A 15,043-nucleotide genomic window follows, 5' to 3' on the forward strand; every position below is an offset into this window, starting at 1 on the left:
GGTCCTTGAGGGGAGCTGCCTCCTCCTCAGGACCACCACAGCCTGGCCCAGCACAGCCCCTGCCAGCTGGAAGAGGCTTCTGGTGTAGAGAGTTGAGCCTGCCACCTGCATCCACTACCTCTGCTGGCAAAGGCACACCAAGGGTTCAGCTTTTTGTTTGCCTTGGCAGCTAAGAGACTTTTCCTGCACTGAAGCCTAGAGAAAGTAGCTTTGTAGCTTAGAAAGAGCTGAGAGCTGTTTCCCTCCTGCTTGCAGCTGGGCTGGGCTGCTGCTCTCACAGCTGAGGTGCCAGCAGGCCCCTGGGCTGGGGCTGTGAGGAGCTCCACACCAGGCCCCTGCAGGCACCTCACCAAGCAGCAGCCTTCAGCCCAAAGCTCTGAGGAGCTGCACAAATCCCCCAGCTCCAGAGCTCTTCTCTAATGGTTTGCCAGCCCCCAGCCTCCAGCTGAGCTCACACAGAGACCTCAGAGCTCCAGCTCCATCCCAGTGGGGGGAGGCAGAGGGAGGAGATACTCCAGCTGGAGACAGAGTGAGCAGTGCTGGGGAGGGCTGCACACACTCAGGGCTGTAGAGCTGGGAGGGCAACCAGAGGCTTTGACCCAGCACAGGCTCAGCCTCCAGCACAGGGCAGAGCCTGGGGCTCCCCCACCCCAGAGCTGCTTGAGACAGAGCCCAGCACTGGGGGGAGGGTGGGATCCAAGGTACACAAACCAAGGTTCATGATTCACAGTGACTTAAAACTCAACCAGAGAGCAGCCAGAGGGAGCACTGAGAGGTTCTGCTCCACAGCTCTCCAGGAGCTGGTTGGGTTTTCCCCAGCAGGGCATTTCCATGGCAGCAAGGGAGGGGAGGCCAGGAGCCTCCTCCTGCTGCCACCAGCGGTACCAGGAGCATCAGGGTGAGAGCTGAAAGCAAGAGTGGGTGTGTGAGAGGGTGAGGATGGTGAGGGGCGAGTGAGGAAGGGCCAGAAGCTGTGCTGCAGCTGCACAGGGGGCACCATTTGGGTATTGACTCAGCAGGGGGAGAGGGCAGGAGGGGAGACCCCCCCCAGCTGCTGGCTCTGGGCTGGGCTCTGAGGGGTTTGCTTCCAGAAAGTTCCTAATAAACTCTGTGTGTTCCAAGCCTTCCTGGTCCTGGAGGTCAACCTGCCAGCCCCACACCCCCCCAGGGGTGCCAGGCTCAGCACCACAAGGACCTGCTCCCAGCACCTGAGGAAGGATTTCTTCCCAGCAAGGGCCCCCAGGCACTGGCAGAGGCTGCCCAGGGAGGTGGTGGAGTCCCCACCCCTGGAGGGGGTCCAAAGCCCCTGCAGAGGTGGTGCTGAGGGAGGTGCTGAGCAGCAGCAGCTTTGGCACTGTGAGCTCTGGGTGAGAGCTTGGACTGGAGCAGCTCAAAGGTCTCTTTGCAACCACAACAGTTAGAGGAGGCTCTCAAGGTCTCAAAATGAAGGCCAGAGGGAAGCAGCAGGGAGGGAGGGAGGGGGAGGAGCAGGGAGGAAGTGGGGGAGCTGCAGCAGCTCTGCAGGTCAGGGCTCTGCAGGCTGAGCTCCTGGCTGCAGCAGAGCCTCAGCAGCACAATGATCTGAACAGGAGGAGCAAGGTAGGATGTGGCTGAGTCCCAAAGGCTTGGGCCAAGGTTAGGCTGCAAAATGCCCTCCCAGGGAGGGGCAAGCAGAGGACAAACCTTTATTCAATACAAGGTCCTAGAAACCAAGGCAGCAGAGGCCTCCTCCAGCCACCTCCTCCCTCCACACTTCTGTTGCTCCAAGTTACTTCCATGGCTTGAGTCCTCCCTGAGGATTGAGAGGTGACAGCAAAGTCCAGGCTGGAAAGCAGGGAATGAGGCCAAAGTGGAGAGGCAGCACAGGGAGAGAATCTTCCTGGCCATCTGTGAGGAGGGGTCTGCAGAGCTCCAGGGACCTGCTGGTGGATGGGAGGGTCAGGAGGTGTCACACAGCTCCTCCACACCTGGAGGAGGGAGAAGTGGAGATGTGAAGCACCTCCCAGCTGAGGCAGGAGGCCAGGGGAGCCTGGCCCTGCCCTGTGCCCTTGCCGATGGTTCCCTCCACAAACCACTTGAAGCTCTGAGAGCATCCTTCCCTGCAGGCCTCTCACTTCAGGCAGGCCCTGGGAAGTCCCAGAGCAGGCCCAAGGCACTGCCCAGAGCCAGAGGTGCTGACCCTCAGCCTTACCCAGGAGCCCTGGGTCACTGCACCAGCCTGTAGGTGATGTAGCGTCCTGCGGTCTCGCTGGGTCTGATGATCTTCACCACCTGCAAGGGGGAAGCAGGGAGGGAGTGAAGCTGGTGGCCACTTATCCCCTGCCAGGGCTGAGCTCCTTCAGCTGGGGCTGTCAGTGCCACCCCCAGGCAAGGGGAGAGCACCAGCATGGGGCTGGTGTCACACAGCAGAGGCAGAGAGACCTTCCCTGGCCCCCAGAGCCCCCAAACGCTGCAGGGAATCTCCCTCCCCCCCCTGCCCCCAGGGGACTGGGCCCCAAGCCTTGCTCCCTCACCTGGCCACGCTTGATGCCAAAGTATCTGGCCACAGGGTCCCCAGCCTGGATCCTGGGGAGCTGGTTCTCCCTCAGCTTGCTGTGCAGGGGGTCAAGGAGGAGCAGAGCGGCTGGCAGCTGCTGTGCCACCCTCAGCAGGGGGCAGAGGGGGGCTCAGCACAGGGGGGGACACCCAGCACGAAGCTGGGGGCCCTCCCAGGCAGATCACAGAACCATGGAGTTGGTTTGGGCTGGCAGAGGCCTTTCAGATCATCAGACCCAACCCTGCCAAACCACAGCCCTCAGCAGCACAGCTCCAGGGCTCTAAGAGGCCTCTGGGGATGGGGAACTCCACCAGCTGCTCTGGGCAGCCTGGGCCAGGCCTTGACAACCCTTTGGGAGATGAAGTTCCTCTTCACATCCAACCTAAACCTCCCCTGGTGCAGCTTGAGGCTGCTTCCTCTTGCCCTGTGACTTGCTGCTGGTGACCAAAGCCCAAGCCCCACCTCGCTGCAGCCTCCTCTCAGGGAGCTGTAGGGAGGCAGTGAGGCCTCCCCTCAGCCTCCTCCAGGCTGAACCCTGCCAGTGCTGCCTGCAGGATGGTTGCACTCCCAGAGCCAGCACACATCACACCCAGGCAGGAAGGGAAGGAACAAACAAAGGATACTATCTGGCCAGGAGCTCAGTGACTTCTTCCTTTGTCATCACAACGTGCTCTGGGACCAGCTGCCACCAACAGGGAGAGAGATGGCAGAGATCAGAACCCCAGAGAGGGAGGAGCAGCACATTGGTAACAGAGGAAAGAACTTCACAGCGTTAGAAAGGTTAGGAAAGTCCTCTGAGGGCATCAAATCCAACCTTCAGCCCAACAATGACACTAAACCATGGCCCCAAGTGCCATGGCCCCAGGGATGGAGGCTCCAGCACCTCCCTGGGCAGCCTGTGCCAAGCCCTGACCCCTCTGGCAGCACAGAAATTGTTCCTCCTCTCCAACCTCCCCCTCCCCTGGCACAATTCCAGGCCATTTGCTCTCCTTCTATCAGCTGATCCTAAGGAGAAGAGCCCAACCCTCACCCTCATCTCTCTGTAACCTCCTTCCAGGGAGCTGCAGAGAGCAATGAGGTCTCCCCTCAGCCTCCCCTTCTCCAGGCCAAGCTCCCCCAGCCTCTCCTCAGGAGACTTCCCTCAGCTGGAGCCACAGCTCAGCACTGCTCTGACCACCTCCCCCTCCCTCCTGCCCACCACAGCTCACCTCATGCTCAGTGATGTTGATCAGAAGCTCTTGCTGCAGGAACTGCTCCAGGATGTATTTGGGAGCCATATCCACCAGGGACTGGATGGGGGAAAGTCAGTCAGGGGGCAGCCCTGCTCTGGGGCAGCCCTGCAGGGGTGGGCTCAAGACAGTGATGCTCAAACAGATGCAGCCAGGCAGGCACAGACCTATCCAGGAGCACCATCCCCTTTCCCCTCACCCTCCCCTCACCTCAGCTGCTCCTGTGGAGCCAGAAGCAGCTGTCCTGACCAAACACACTTTGCTGTTCAGCAACAGCCTGCCCTACAGTGCAAAGGGCTTGAGCAAAAGGAGCCATTCCTGGCTTTTATCTACCCAAAGCAGCACTGAAAAACCGAAAGGCAAACCCCCCCCCGGAGCGCAGTGCCCCTGCTGCTGCCTTCCCTTCCCTTCCTTCCCACCTGCTTTGCCGAGGGGGTCATTCCTTGCTGCACCACGATCAGTGCCCTGGTGATGTTCTCCTCCTGCATCCTCTGGCAGTACATCTTGATGGTCTTTATCCCAACCTTGGGCTCCTCTGGGGAAGGAGACAGCCCCCGGGATTACAAAGCGCCTCCCCGCTCCGACTCCGACATGCCCCCCAGAAGGCAAACCCGTCCGTGGCCGCCCGCTCCCGCCCCCCGCGGGCAGGCAGCTCAGCTCACCGGGGAAGAACACGAACATCTGGTCGGTGGGGTCGTCGTTGTGAGCCACGAGCACCGTCAGGTCGGTGCGCCGGGGCCGGCCCTCGCTGGGCTTCTCGCCGAACTGCGCCTTGAACTCCTCCAGCGTCTGGTCCAGCTCATCCTGGGTCACCAGGTAGCCCCGGTCGTGACAGAGCTGCCGACAGCACCCTCAGGTCAGGTCACGGGGCCGGGCCGGTCACCGCCCCAGCGCTGCGCAGCCCCTGCTGCCCCGGGGCGGCTGGCTCCCCGGCGGGGCTGGCTCCCCGGCGGGGCTGGCTCCCCGGCGGTCCCGGCGCCGCCGCCGGCCCGGCCCGGCCCTTCCGCCCGCACCTGCATGATGGTTTTGCGGATCTTCCACAGCCGGTACGTCTCCTCCTCGTCGTCCATGCCGTGCTTCGCCGAGGTCCCCACGGGCTGCCCTCGCCGCTGCCTGATCGCGCGGTCGCAGGCGGCCACCGGGCGGCCTCGGGGGCCTCAGCCCCAGGGACTGCTGGGAGCTGTAGGCTGCCGCGTGCCGCCGCCGTGGGTGCCGCTCGCCGCGGCGGGAGTTTGTCACCCGGAGCCGTTCCGCCATTCTCAGCGGCCCGGAGGGGACCAAGCCGCAACCCTGAGACTGATCAGGAGGGCAATGAGCACGGCGGGGAGCAGGAGCCGCGGGACCCCCGGGTTTATCCATGCCGACCCCCGCCCCCTGGCTCTCCCCCGCGTCACCGATAAACACTGCAGTAGCAGTCCCGCCTCCCCCGCCCTTTCATTGGTCAGCTTTCCATCAATCATCCCACCGGACACGCCTCCCTGCGCGCTGAGCGGTTGTGCGGCCACAAGGGGCGGTGCCTCCCAGTGTCCAGGCCGTGGATTGGTGGAGGCGGCGGGGCGCGATGGGCTGGGGCCGGGCGCTGCTGTGCGGAGCGGCGATAGTGGTGCGGGGCGCAGCCCGCAGCATGGTGAGTGAGGCTCGGCTGGGCCCGGGGGCTACCGGAGCTACCGGCGCTGCTGGCTGCTGGTCGGGATTTGGTGGGGCTGCGGCCGTGAGGCGGGCGGCGGGGGCGTGGGCCTGACCTGGGGGCCGACGAGGCGAAGCGTGCGCAGTCACCGGCCCCGGCTGGGCGGTGGGAGGCACCGAGCAGCCGGTGTGAAGCCGGTTGCTGCCCGTGCGGGGCCGGCGGTTGCGAGGTCGGTGGCTGCGGGGCTTCCCCCGGGTCGGAGGGGACACAACGGGGACGGGAGGGCCGCGGCCGCCGCTGCTGACGGCGTGTCCCGGTGCCCCGCAGTGTGCCCAGGCGGAGGACTGGCGCTCGGCCAAGGCCATCTATGACTTTCACGCCCTAGACATCGACGGCAACGACGTTTCCTTGGAGAAATACCGGTAGGAGGGAGGCGCTGAGCATCGGTCGGCTCTAGGGCGGGAGACCGAGGGCTCCGGGGCTGGGGAACCGCGCTCAGAGGGCCCCCGGCGCGGGGGGGAACGGGGCTGTGAAAGCCCCCGGGGTGGCGGGGTGGAATTGGAGCTTAGCGGACCTTGGAGCGGTGATTAAGCCGCAGTGGGACAATGGATTGCGTAAGCCGGGAGAGCTCCTTGTTTATCGGCACCTTCCCGCCCCGCTGCCGCCGGGGTGAAAGGGCACTGATCCCCACCCCCCTCTTGCAGAGGCGATGTCTGCATCATCACCAACGTGGCTTCCAAATGAGGGAAGACCCCGGTAAACTACACTCAGCTTGTTGATCTGCACGCCCGATACGCTGAGAGGGGTTTACGCATCCTGGGCTTCCCCTGCAACCAGTTTGGAAAGCAGGTACGGGGCGGGGAGGGGAAGGGGGCGGGCAGGGGGCTGAGAGCTCCCCGGGAGCACAGGGACGGCTCACGGAGGGGCTCTTGCTGTTGCCTTCCCCAGGAGCCCGGGGACAACGCTCAGATTAAGGCTTTTGCTGCGAACTACGGTGTGAAGTTCGACATGTTCAGCAAGATCGATGTCAACGGGGACGGCGCCCACCCCCTCTGGAAGTGGATGAAGGAGCAGCCCAAGGGCAGAGGCACCCTGGGCAAGTGAGTGTGGGGCAAGCAGGGGGCAGCTCTGGGCTACTGGGGCAAGGAGGTTGTGGTTTTTTTCCTGCCCCAGTCTCACTTCCTTTTTTTCTTCCTTTTCTTTCTCTCTCTCTCTTCCCCAGTGCAATAAAATGGAACTTCACTAAGGTAGGATACAGGAGGCTGTGCCTGGGCTGTGCCTCTGGGGGATGGGGGATGTTGGAGGGAGGAGGGATCCTCAGCATGGGCTCTGCTTTGTGTGGTGATCATGGCGGGGGGGGGCGGGTTAGAAGGATCCTGAGGGGCTCCAGTCCTGTGCTGGAACTCCCAGAGCCTGGGTCTCTGCATCCCTGTTCTGGAGACCCCCTGAGCCCATAGCCTGGTTCCCTCCAGCCCTGCCCCAGCACAGCAGTAAGCAGCTGAAGGAGCAGCCAGGGGCTGCAGCCCCACCAACTGGCTCTGCCCCAGCCCAGCCCCACCCTCAGCCCCCCCCCGGGGCTGTTGTGCTGCCCCCAGGGGGCTGCAGAGCCCCTGGGGCTGTTGTGCTGCCCCCAGGGGGCTGCAGGGGCCCTGCTCCAGCTGGAGCTGCTCACTGGGGGCTGCTCTTCCCTCCCCAGTTCCTCATTAACCGGGAGGGCCAAGTGGTGAAGCGGTACAGTCCCATGGAGGATCCCTACGTAAGTGCTGCTGGGGGGTTGGGTACAGCCCTGCCTGAGGCAGGGGAGAAGGGGCAGTGTGGCAGGGGGGGGGCAGCTCCCTGCAGCTCCCAGCTGTGGAGAAACAAAGAGGCACTGAGCTCTGTGCCAGGGCAGGCTCCCTTGCCACATCTCTGCTCTCCTCCCCCTTGAGCTGGGGGCCAAAAGGCTCCAAGGGAAGTGGGTGCCCAGCACCTGGTGGGTAGCTGGTTCCAAGCAGCCCCTCTGTGGCGTGACCAAGGGGGCTCTGGGCACGTTTCCTGGGCAGTGATGCTCTCCTCTCCTTCCCACAGGTGATTGAGAAGGACCTGCCTGCCTACCTGTAGTCCTGCTGCCCTCATGCCTGTGCTGTGCCCTCGGCCCAGCAGCCCTCCTGCTGCCCCTGGAGCCTCCTCAGCCAGCCCCCATGACGGTCTGCCTTCAAACCAGCCTGCTGGTGAGGCAAGACCTGAAGATCCTGGCGTGCAGCTGCTGGGAGGAGGCTGCCCAGGGCCTGCAGGTGCTGCTGGGCTGCCCCTGCTGCAGGCACACAGCTGGCACCTCACAGCCCTCTGGCAATAAAAGACATTAGGAGTGGTGGCTGGAATGGAGTGCTGGGAGGGGCTGGATCTGCTCCTGGGGGGGAACCTGGAGCTTTGCAGAGGAGCTAAGACCTTATGCAAGGGCTGAGCAGCCCCTGAGCAGGGATAATCCTCCTTAGTGCTGGGGGGGGTTGCACACAAATCCCAGGTCAGCTAGTGGGGGGGAAAGCTGGAGCAGGAGGAAGGTGCTGGTGTGCTCCAGGCTGCCCTGATGAGGCAATGGAGTTGTTTTCCTCCATGCACAGCAGAAGGCCCTGGCTGGGTGCATCCCAGGGGCCCCAGGCCCCGATACCACCCCCAGCCTGGGGATGGTTCCAGCAGTGGTGCAAGCCAGGGCCAGCAGCACCTGGGAAACATCAACCCAGTCGTGTTGGGGCAGGGTGAAACACCTCCTGGAGCCCCAGAGGTGTCCCATGGGTGCCTCTCTGCCCCTCAGCTGTGGGTTGTTGGTGCTTGTCAAGGCCACAGCCCTGTCTGGCCAGGCTCACACAGGGTCAGTGTTTCCCTTGGGCACAGGCAGCTCGTGGTTCAGAGGTGATCTGCTGCTGTCCCCAAGGGCTGGGGGAGGTGCTGAGTCCTTAACACCCAGAGTCCCCCTGACCACCCCCATGGGGAGCCCTGTCCTCAATGTAGGGCCAGGAGTGCAGTGGGGAAGAGCCTGAGGGTCCTTGCTGGGGGCCCCCCACAAGGCTGATCCCCTCTACAAGCCATCAAGTATGCTGGAAGGATCCTGGCTCCAGCCTGCCCAGTGCTCACCCCCCAGGGCAGGCAGGAGGGGTTGGGGAGGAGCCCTCCAGCCCCATTTGCTCTCCCTGTGACCTTCAGCACTGCCCACACTGGGCAAGGGGGAGGCAGCTCTGCTGGGATCCTCTGGGGCTCCCCCACCTCCCCCAGGGACAGGGCAAGGCCAGCCTGGCCTGGGGCAGCTCTCCCAGCTGCTGCTGCTGCAGGAATGTGCTGGAAGGAGCCTCAACAACAGCTTCTTTATCTGTTGTTTTGCCCCAGCAGAGCCTGGGGGGGAGCAGCCACATGGAAGGGCAGAGCCCAGGCAGGCTCCAGGACCAATCCTCCTCTGCCTGCCTTGTGCCAAGGACAGGCTTGGGCCTGTGAGTCAGGCAGGAGCTGAGGACCAGGGGCTGCAGGAGGGAGGTGGTGGAAGCCTCATCCCTGGAGGTGTTTGCAGCCAGGCTGGAGGTGGCTGTGAGCAACCTGCTGCGGTGTGAGGTGTCCCTGCCCAGGGCAGGGGGGTTGGAGCTGGCTGAGCCTTGAGCTCCCTTCCAACCCTGACCCTTCTGTGAGTCCCAGCTGGGAGACCCTGGGTGGGGGGGTCGGGGAAGGGATTTATTTCCACCTCTGGGGCTAGACACAGAGCTGGGCCTCAGACAACAACCTCCTAGGTGGCTTCCTTGGTGTTTTACTGAGCAGAATGAAACCACAACCACCACCAACCACCACAAACTCCTTCTGAGGCAAGTAGAAAATTGAGGAATTCTTAGTCCAAGGCACATAGGCTAAAATAAAAACAACCCCAAGCCCTTCCCTCCTCTTCCTCCTCCTCCTCCCTCCCCCCCAGCCTCCCCCCAATCTCTTTACATATATACATCTCCATTCATTATAAATACACATAAAACAGACCAATAAAAGGCAGAGACAAGCAGGGGAGGGGGGAAAGTGCCAACAACAACAACAGAGGGGGGAAGGGGAGGGAGATAAAAAACAAACCCCCCCAAAAGAGGCCAAAGAAAAAAGGGAACTCATTAAAATCCAAACAATCAGTAGGACAACTGCAGAATAATTTAGTTCAAGGACTTCTCCTTGCATATTATTAAACCCTGACACACACACACACACACACACACACTCCCCCAAAAGAGAGAGAGAAACAACACCACAGGAGGGGGAGGAAGGAGGGGAGGGGGGAGAGGCTTCCTCCAAGGTGCTCTCTGCCCTTCCAGAGATGAGAGGAAGGGGTGGGAGGGGGTTTGCATATTCATTTGGTTTGTTCTAGAACGACTAGGAAGGCAGAGGGGAAGCTCTGGCAGATGGCAGAGAGGTGGCTGGGGAGGAGGAATCCTCCTCCTGGTTCCTGAGTTTGAAGCTTCTCTGAAATGGGTTTCCCTTCCTCCCCCCCCCAGCAAGTCCTTTTCTCTCTTCCTTTCTCCACCCTGCTGAAAATCCAGCAAGTGGACAGAGCCAGGACGTGGGACAGCTCCAGGGGCTGGGGAGGGTCCTCAAGGGAGGGGGAGGGATGCGTGGGGAAGGGGCCAGGGGCAGCCTGGCTCTGCGCGGGGCCAGCAGAGGGCAGAGCCGCGGGGGAACAGCTCCCAGCTCTTTGGTGTCTGCTCTGAGGTAAGGAGGAAAAAGCCCTCCAGGGGGGGCTGGAGGGGGGCAGGTGCCAGCTGGGGAGGGGTGGGGGTTAAGGACAAGCCCCCCCAGAGGAGGGGCAGGGACCAGTGTGAGCCCCAAGCTGAGCCCACGCAGGCATCACGCAGGGCAGGTCCTTGGCCCTGCCGTGCCAGGGAAGGCAGCTCCCAGGAGCAGGGACCCCAGGAGCAGCGACCCAAAGCCCTTCCCAGCAGCAAGCAGGGAGCTCAGCCAGGCCCTGAGCCCTGGAGAGGGCCACAGGAGCAGGCAAGGCTCTCTGCCTGGAGGGGAAGACGCCACTGTGAAGCTCCAGCCCTGTCCAGCCTGAACCCCCCCCCAGCTGAAGCCTCTCCTGGCTGAAGCCTCCTCCCCAGGCACCCTCTAAGGCCAGGCTGGGCCAGCCAGGGAAGGTCCTCCTGCCCTGGTAACATCCTGAGGCCAGGTTTGGACATACCTTGAAGACTTGAGGCAGAGGGGGTAAAAAGCAAACCAAGAGAAAAACAGCAGAGTGGAGCTTGAGGAGGAGCTGCCAGGGCTGGAGGATTGGCAGCAGCAGGCAGCTTCCTGCCAGGCTCCAGCTGAGAGCAGGGGGCAGAGAGAATGAAGTTTCCCACGGACCTGCCGAGGTGAGATGCTGCTGGGACAGGGCTGGTGGCAGCAGGGACAGGGCTGGTGGCAGCAGGGACAGGGCTGGTGGCAGCAGGGGGGGACAGGGCTGGTGGCAGCAGGGCTGGGGGCTGGGGCAGTGTTTGCAAAGCAGAACTTTGCTCTTTGGTTTGCAGCAGGAGCAGCCAAAGTGGTGCCCAGCAGGGAAATCCTCCCTTTGGGAGCAGCTTCACCCAAGGGCAGCAGCAGGCAGGGCTGGCCTAGATCTGGGCACCTGGGGCTGTGTCCAAGGCCCAGCCAAGGACAAGCCCTGCAGAGCCAGGGGACAAGGACAGCAAGAAGCTGGCCAAAGCACAGGCAGCCACAGCAGCCTGGCAGGGCTAAAGTGCAGGACAGGCTGATGGGACAGAGTCCCTCTGCCCCAGGGCATCCCCTGTGGGCCCAGCAGGGCTGAGCTCCCACAGAGCCACCAGCTCTGCCAGCAGTGGGGGTGCAGCCCTCCTGCCCTCCCTCCCTCCCTCCCCCGTGGGGCTCAGGCAGCCCCAGAGGGTCCCAGGCAGCCCCAGAGGGTCCCTGTCCCCTCCTGGGGAGGGCAGAGCAGGCACAGTCACTTCTGCTTCTCTCAGCTGTGCCTGCTCAGCCCTGCACAGAGGGCCAGAGAGGACTCCTTGGGGACAACCATTCCCTTCCCTTCACCCTGCCTTCAGGCCCAGCCCTCCAGAGCAGGCTCAAGGTTGGACCTGGGGATCCTGAGGGTCTTTGCCAACCTGAATGTTTCTGTGCTTCCACAGCAGGGCTGTGAGGAGCTGGCAGCAGCCAAGGCAGACAGAGTTTGGTCAGGCAGCTCCTGGGGGTGGGGTGGAACTGAGCTCTCACCCTTCAGTAATGGACCAGCAGCACCCCAGGGACAGTTTGGACACCAGAGATGCCCCTGCCCAGCTTGGGAGGGGGGCAGCAGCTGCAGAGCTCTGGGCTGGAGGGCTGGGGAGGGCAGGCCCCAGCTGGGGAAGTCAGTAGTCTGCAGGGGGAAGGGCACAGAGGAGAGGACATCTCCCTTGGGTCCTCCCTGGGCACCAACCTTGGAGCAGGACTCGAACACAGCAGAGAGCATCAGCCCAGAGCAGCTGGACCTGCACTGCCCCCCTGGGCATGGTGCCCACAGACCTCCACAGGCCTGGCAGGACAGGAGATATAAATAAACTTTGCTTTCATCAGGAACTAGAGGGTGGGGGGTTTGGTTGGGTGGTTTTGGGGGGGGGGGGGTGTTGGGTGGTTTTCTTCCTCTTCCCTCTAAGCCAGAAAAGGACCAGTCCAAGCCAGCAGAAAAGCTGAGGCCTCCCCCCAGCTCTCACCTCTGCCCTGGAGGCTGTGGCTCTGCAGGGGCTGCAGCCCAGGGGCTGGGCTCTCAGAAGTCAGGGAAGGCTCCACTGAACTGGATCACACTCTGGCGCTCCTGGGGCAGCAGGTTCTCCTGGGGGGGTCCAGTGAACGTCCTGAGCATGTCCTCCAGGATCTCCCTAAAATTGATGTTCCCATCCTGCTGGACAAAATCTTCCTGCTGCTGCTGCAGGGCCGGCAGAGGTCCCTGGGGCGGCCGGGGGAGGTGCTCGGGCCGGGGGAGGTGCTCGGGCCGGGGGAGGTGCTCCGGCCGGGGGAGGGTCCCCTCCAGGACCGGGGCTGGGCTGTCGAAGGCAGAGTGGTGACCGAAGCCGAAGGGCACCGAGTGCTGCTGGTGTGGCTGGAGCAGGGGCTCCGAGGGGAAGCACAAGGCACCGGGCTCTGGGTTCATCACCACCTCGGGAATGCTGTTGCCGGGGGGGCTGTAGGTCAAGTCCAGGATCTCCTCCTGGCGCAGGGAGTGCCTGGGCAGGGCTGGGAGGCCTGGCCCCGGCTGGGTGAGGTCCAGGGGCTGGGGCAGGAGGGGCAGGGGGAAGTGTGGGCCCTGCTCCTGGGCCTGCAGCAGGAGGCTGTGCTTCCTCTTGACGTTCTCATCCATCTGCTTCAGCTCCTCCAGCACCTTGCGGACGCAGCTCTCGGGGATCTTTATGCCTGGGGGAGGGCAGAGGGCATCAGTGGGGGGGCAGGGGGATGGGGGGAGACAGGGAGGGGATGGGGGAGGAGACAGAGAAGGGAGAGGGAGGGGAGACAGAGAAGGGAGAGGGAGGGGAGACAGAGAAGGGAGAGGGAGGGGAGACAGAGAAGGGAGAGGGAGGGGAGACAGAGAAGGGAGAGGGAGGGGAGACAGAGAAGGGAGAGGGAGGGGAGACACAGAAGGGAGAGGGAGGGGAGACACAGAAGGGAGAGGGAGGGGAGACACAGAAGGGAGAGGGAGGGGAGACACAGAAGGGAGAGGGAGGGGAGAGGGAGGGAGACACAGAGGGGATGGGTGGCTGCTCTGGGGCCCTTCTGCCAAGCCCAGTCCCAGCAGCCTGCTTCAGCCAGCAGGGGATGGGGCTGCAACCAGAACCAAAGCAGCTCCCCAGGGCCAGGGAGGGGGACAGCTCAGGGCTGGCTCCCAGCCTGCAGCAGACACAGGCTGTGAGGGAGGGGCCGGGCAGGGCCCCCTCCTCCCTCCCTCCCCAAGGGCTCACTCCCGGCGCTGGCTCTCCCCGGGCTGAAGTCGTGCCTGCTCAGGGGGGCAGCTGGAGGCCTGCCTCCTCCTGCCCAGGGTCACCCCAGCAGCTCACTCACCCACTTGCTTCCTCTTCTCCTTGGTCTTGAGGCGGACGATCTGCAGGAAGCTGCTGCTGGTGACGTCGGCCATGAGGGCGGCGATGCGGCCCCAGACGCGCAGCAGGGCCCCGCACAGCATGTAGTAGTGCCGCAGCCGCAGCCCCTGCAGGCACTCCTTGCCCTCCTGCACCAGCCTGCAGGGCTTGTTCCTGCGGGGCACACGGCCAGCCCAGTCAGCCAGGCGAGCACAGACGCACCCACAGACACTCAGGGAGACTCAGGGAGAGACACTCAGAGAGACTCCGAGAGGGAGAGAGACTCAAGAGAGAGACTCAGATAGAGACTCAAGAGAGAGACTCAAGAGAGAGACTCAAGAGAGAGAGACTCAAGAGAGAGACTCAAGAGAGAGACTCAAGAGAGAGAGACTCAAGAGAGAGAGACTCAAGAGAGAGACTCAAGAGAGAGAGACTCAAGAGAGAGAGACTCAAGAGAGAGAGACTCAAGAGAGAGACTCAAGAGAGAGACTAAAGAGAGAGAGACTCAAGAGAGAGAGACTCAAGAGAGAGACTCAAGAGAGAGACTCAGAGAGAGAGACTCAAGAGAGAGAGACTCAAGAGAGAGACTCAGACTCCAAGAGAGAGACTCTGAGAGGGAGAGAGACTCAAGAGAGAGACTCAGAGAGAGAGACTCAGAGAGACTCCAAGAGAGAGACTCTGAGAGGGAGAGAGACTCAAGAGAGAGACTCAAGAGAGAGAGACTCAAGAGAGAGACTCAAGAGAGAGAGACTCAAGAGAGAGACTCAAGAGAGAGAGACTCAAGAGAGAGAGACTCGAGAGAGAGACTCAAGAGAGAGAGACTCGAGAGAGAGACTCCAAGAGAGAGACTCTGAGAGGGAGAGGGACTCAAGAGAGAGACTCAGAGAGAAAGACTCAAGAGAGAGACTCAAGAGAGAGACTCAAGAGAGAGACTCAAGAGAGGGAGAGAGAGACTCAGAGAGATTCAGGGAGGGAGAGACTCAAGAGAGACTCCAAGAGGGAGACTCTGAGAGGGAGAGAGAGACACAGAGAGACTCAGGGAGAGAGAGACTCAGAGAGATTCAGGGAGGGAGAGACTCAGAGAGACTCAGAGAGGCTCAGAGAGGGAGAGAGAGACTCAGAGAGGCTCAGGGAGAGAGAGAGAGACTCAAGAGAGAGACTCCAAGAGGGAGACTCCGAGAGGGAGAGAGAGACTCAAGAGAGAGACTCCAAGAGGGAGACTCAGAGAGACTCCAAGAGGGAGAGTCAGAGAGGGAGAAAAACTCAGAGAGACTCAGGAAGACTCAGAGAGAGACTCAGAGACTATTAAAAACCCAGAGAACAAATCAATCAGGCAGAGAATCAGAGAATGGTCCAGGCCAGCAGGGACCTCCAAAGGTCTGCACACACAGCAGAACCAGCCAGAGGTGAGGGCTGCTCCCCCTCCAGCTCCCCAGCACACAACCATACCATGGGGTGGGGTGGAAGGGACCCACAAAGCTCATCCAGTCCAACCCCCTGCAGCCAGCAGGGACATCTCCAACCAGGATCAGGCTGCCCAGGGCCTCACAGAGCCTCACCTTGAATATCTCCAGGGATGGGACCACAGCCACCTCCCTGGGCAGCCTGTTGCAGTGTT

General features: G+C 62.3%; 3 protein-coding genes across 4 annotated transcripts in view; 1 reads left to right on the forward strand and 2 right to left on the reverse strand.

Annotated features, from left to right (window-relative positions):
* Nucleotides 1–1,647: 1,647 nt before the first annotated feature.
* POLR2E (RNA polymerase II, I and III subunit E) lies at nucleotides 1,648–4,879 on the reverse strand. 2 transcript variants are annotated; one of them, XM_054175488.1, is made up of 8 exons: nucleotides 4,779–4,879; nucleotides 4,428–4,602; nucleotides 4,185–4,300; nucleotides 3,745–3,825; nucleotides 3,160–3,218; nucleotides 2,514–2,592; nucleotides 2,192–2,271; nucleotides 1,648–1,919 (listed from the first exon to the last, which is right to left on the reverse strand). In XM_054175488.1, the coding sequence occupies exons 1-7, from the start codon at nucleotides 4,833–4,835 to the stop codon at nucleotides 2,206–2,208; spliced, it is 633 nt and encodes a 210-aa protein (XP_054031463.1). In that variant the 5' UTR covers nucleotides 4,836–4,879; the 3' UTR covers nucleotides 1,648–1,919; nucleotides 2,192–2,205. The 2 variants fall into 2 exon arrangements, with proteins under 2 accessions (XP_054031463.1, XP_054031462.1); XM_054175487.1 differs by having other exon boundaries at nucleotides 1,649–1,967.
* Nucleotides 4,834–7,733, forward strand: GPX4 (glutathione peroxidase 4). Its single transcript, XM_054175447.1, has 8 exons — nucleotides 4,834–5,173; nucleotides 5,274–5,392; nucleotides 5,720–5,814; nucleotides 6,097–6,241; nucleotides 6,341–6,492; nucleotides 6,615–6,639; nucleotides 7,089–7,148; nucleotides 7,460–7,733. Exons 1-8 carry the CDS (start codon nucleotides 4,834–4,836, stop codon nucleotides 7,490–7,492), a joined length of 969 nt encoding a protein of 322 aa, XP_054031422.1. The 3' UTR covers nucleotides 7,493–7,733.
* Nucleotides 7,734–11,996: 4,263 nt separating this feature from the next.
* SBNO2 (strawberry notch homolog 2) overlaps nucleotides 11,997–15,043 on the reverse strand; it is a 58,953-nt gene continuing 55,906 nt past the window's right edge. Inside the window, exons 30-31 of the mRNA XM_009900811.2 lie at nucleotides 13,409–13,599; nucleotides 11,997–12,766 (exon numbers count right to left, since the gene is read on the reverse strand). Of these exons, the coding sequence (XP_009899113.2) occupies nucleotides 12,123–12,766; nucleotides 13,409–13,599 (835 nt within the window). The 3' untranslated portion in view covers nucleotides 11,997–12,122. The remainder of the gene's footprint in view (nucleotides 12,767–13,408; nucleotides 13,600–15,043) is intronic.

The sequence above is a fragment of the Dryobates pubescens genome, chromosome 31 (assembly GCF_014839835.1).
Source record: "Dryobates pubescens isolate bDryPub1 chromosome 31, bDryPub1.pri, whole genome shotgun sequence".
In the NCBI taxonomy this organism is placed as follows: domain Eukaryota; kingdom Metazoa; phylum Chordata; class Aves; order Piciformes; family Picidae; genus Dryobates; species Dryobates pubescens.

What these genes read in the sequence shown, in the direction of transcription:
- POLR2E (XM_054175488.1), bottom strand. Translation starts at nt 4,835, where the DNA reads ATGGACGACGAGGAGGAGACGTACCGGCTGTGGAAGATCCGCAAAACC. An exon ending in TGACCCCCTCGGCAAAGCAG is followed by an intron (nt 3,826 to 4,184) that starts GTGGGAAGGAAG and finishes TCCCCCATCCAG; the next exon opens with TCCCTGGTGGATATGGCTCC. An exon ending in TTGGCATCAAGCGTGGCCAG is followed by an intron (nt 2,272 to 2,513) that starts GTGAGGGAGCAA and finishes TCCCCCTTGCAG; the next exon opens with GTGGTGAAGATCATCAGACC.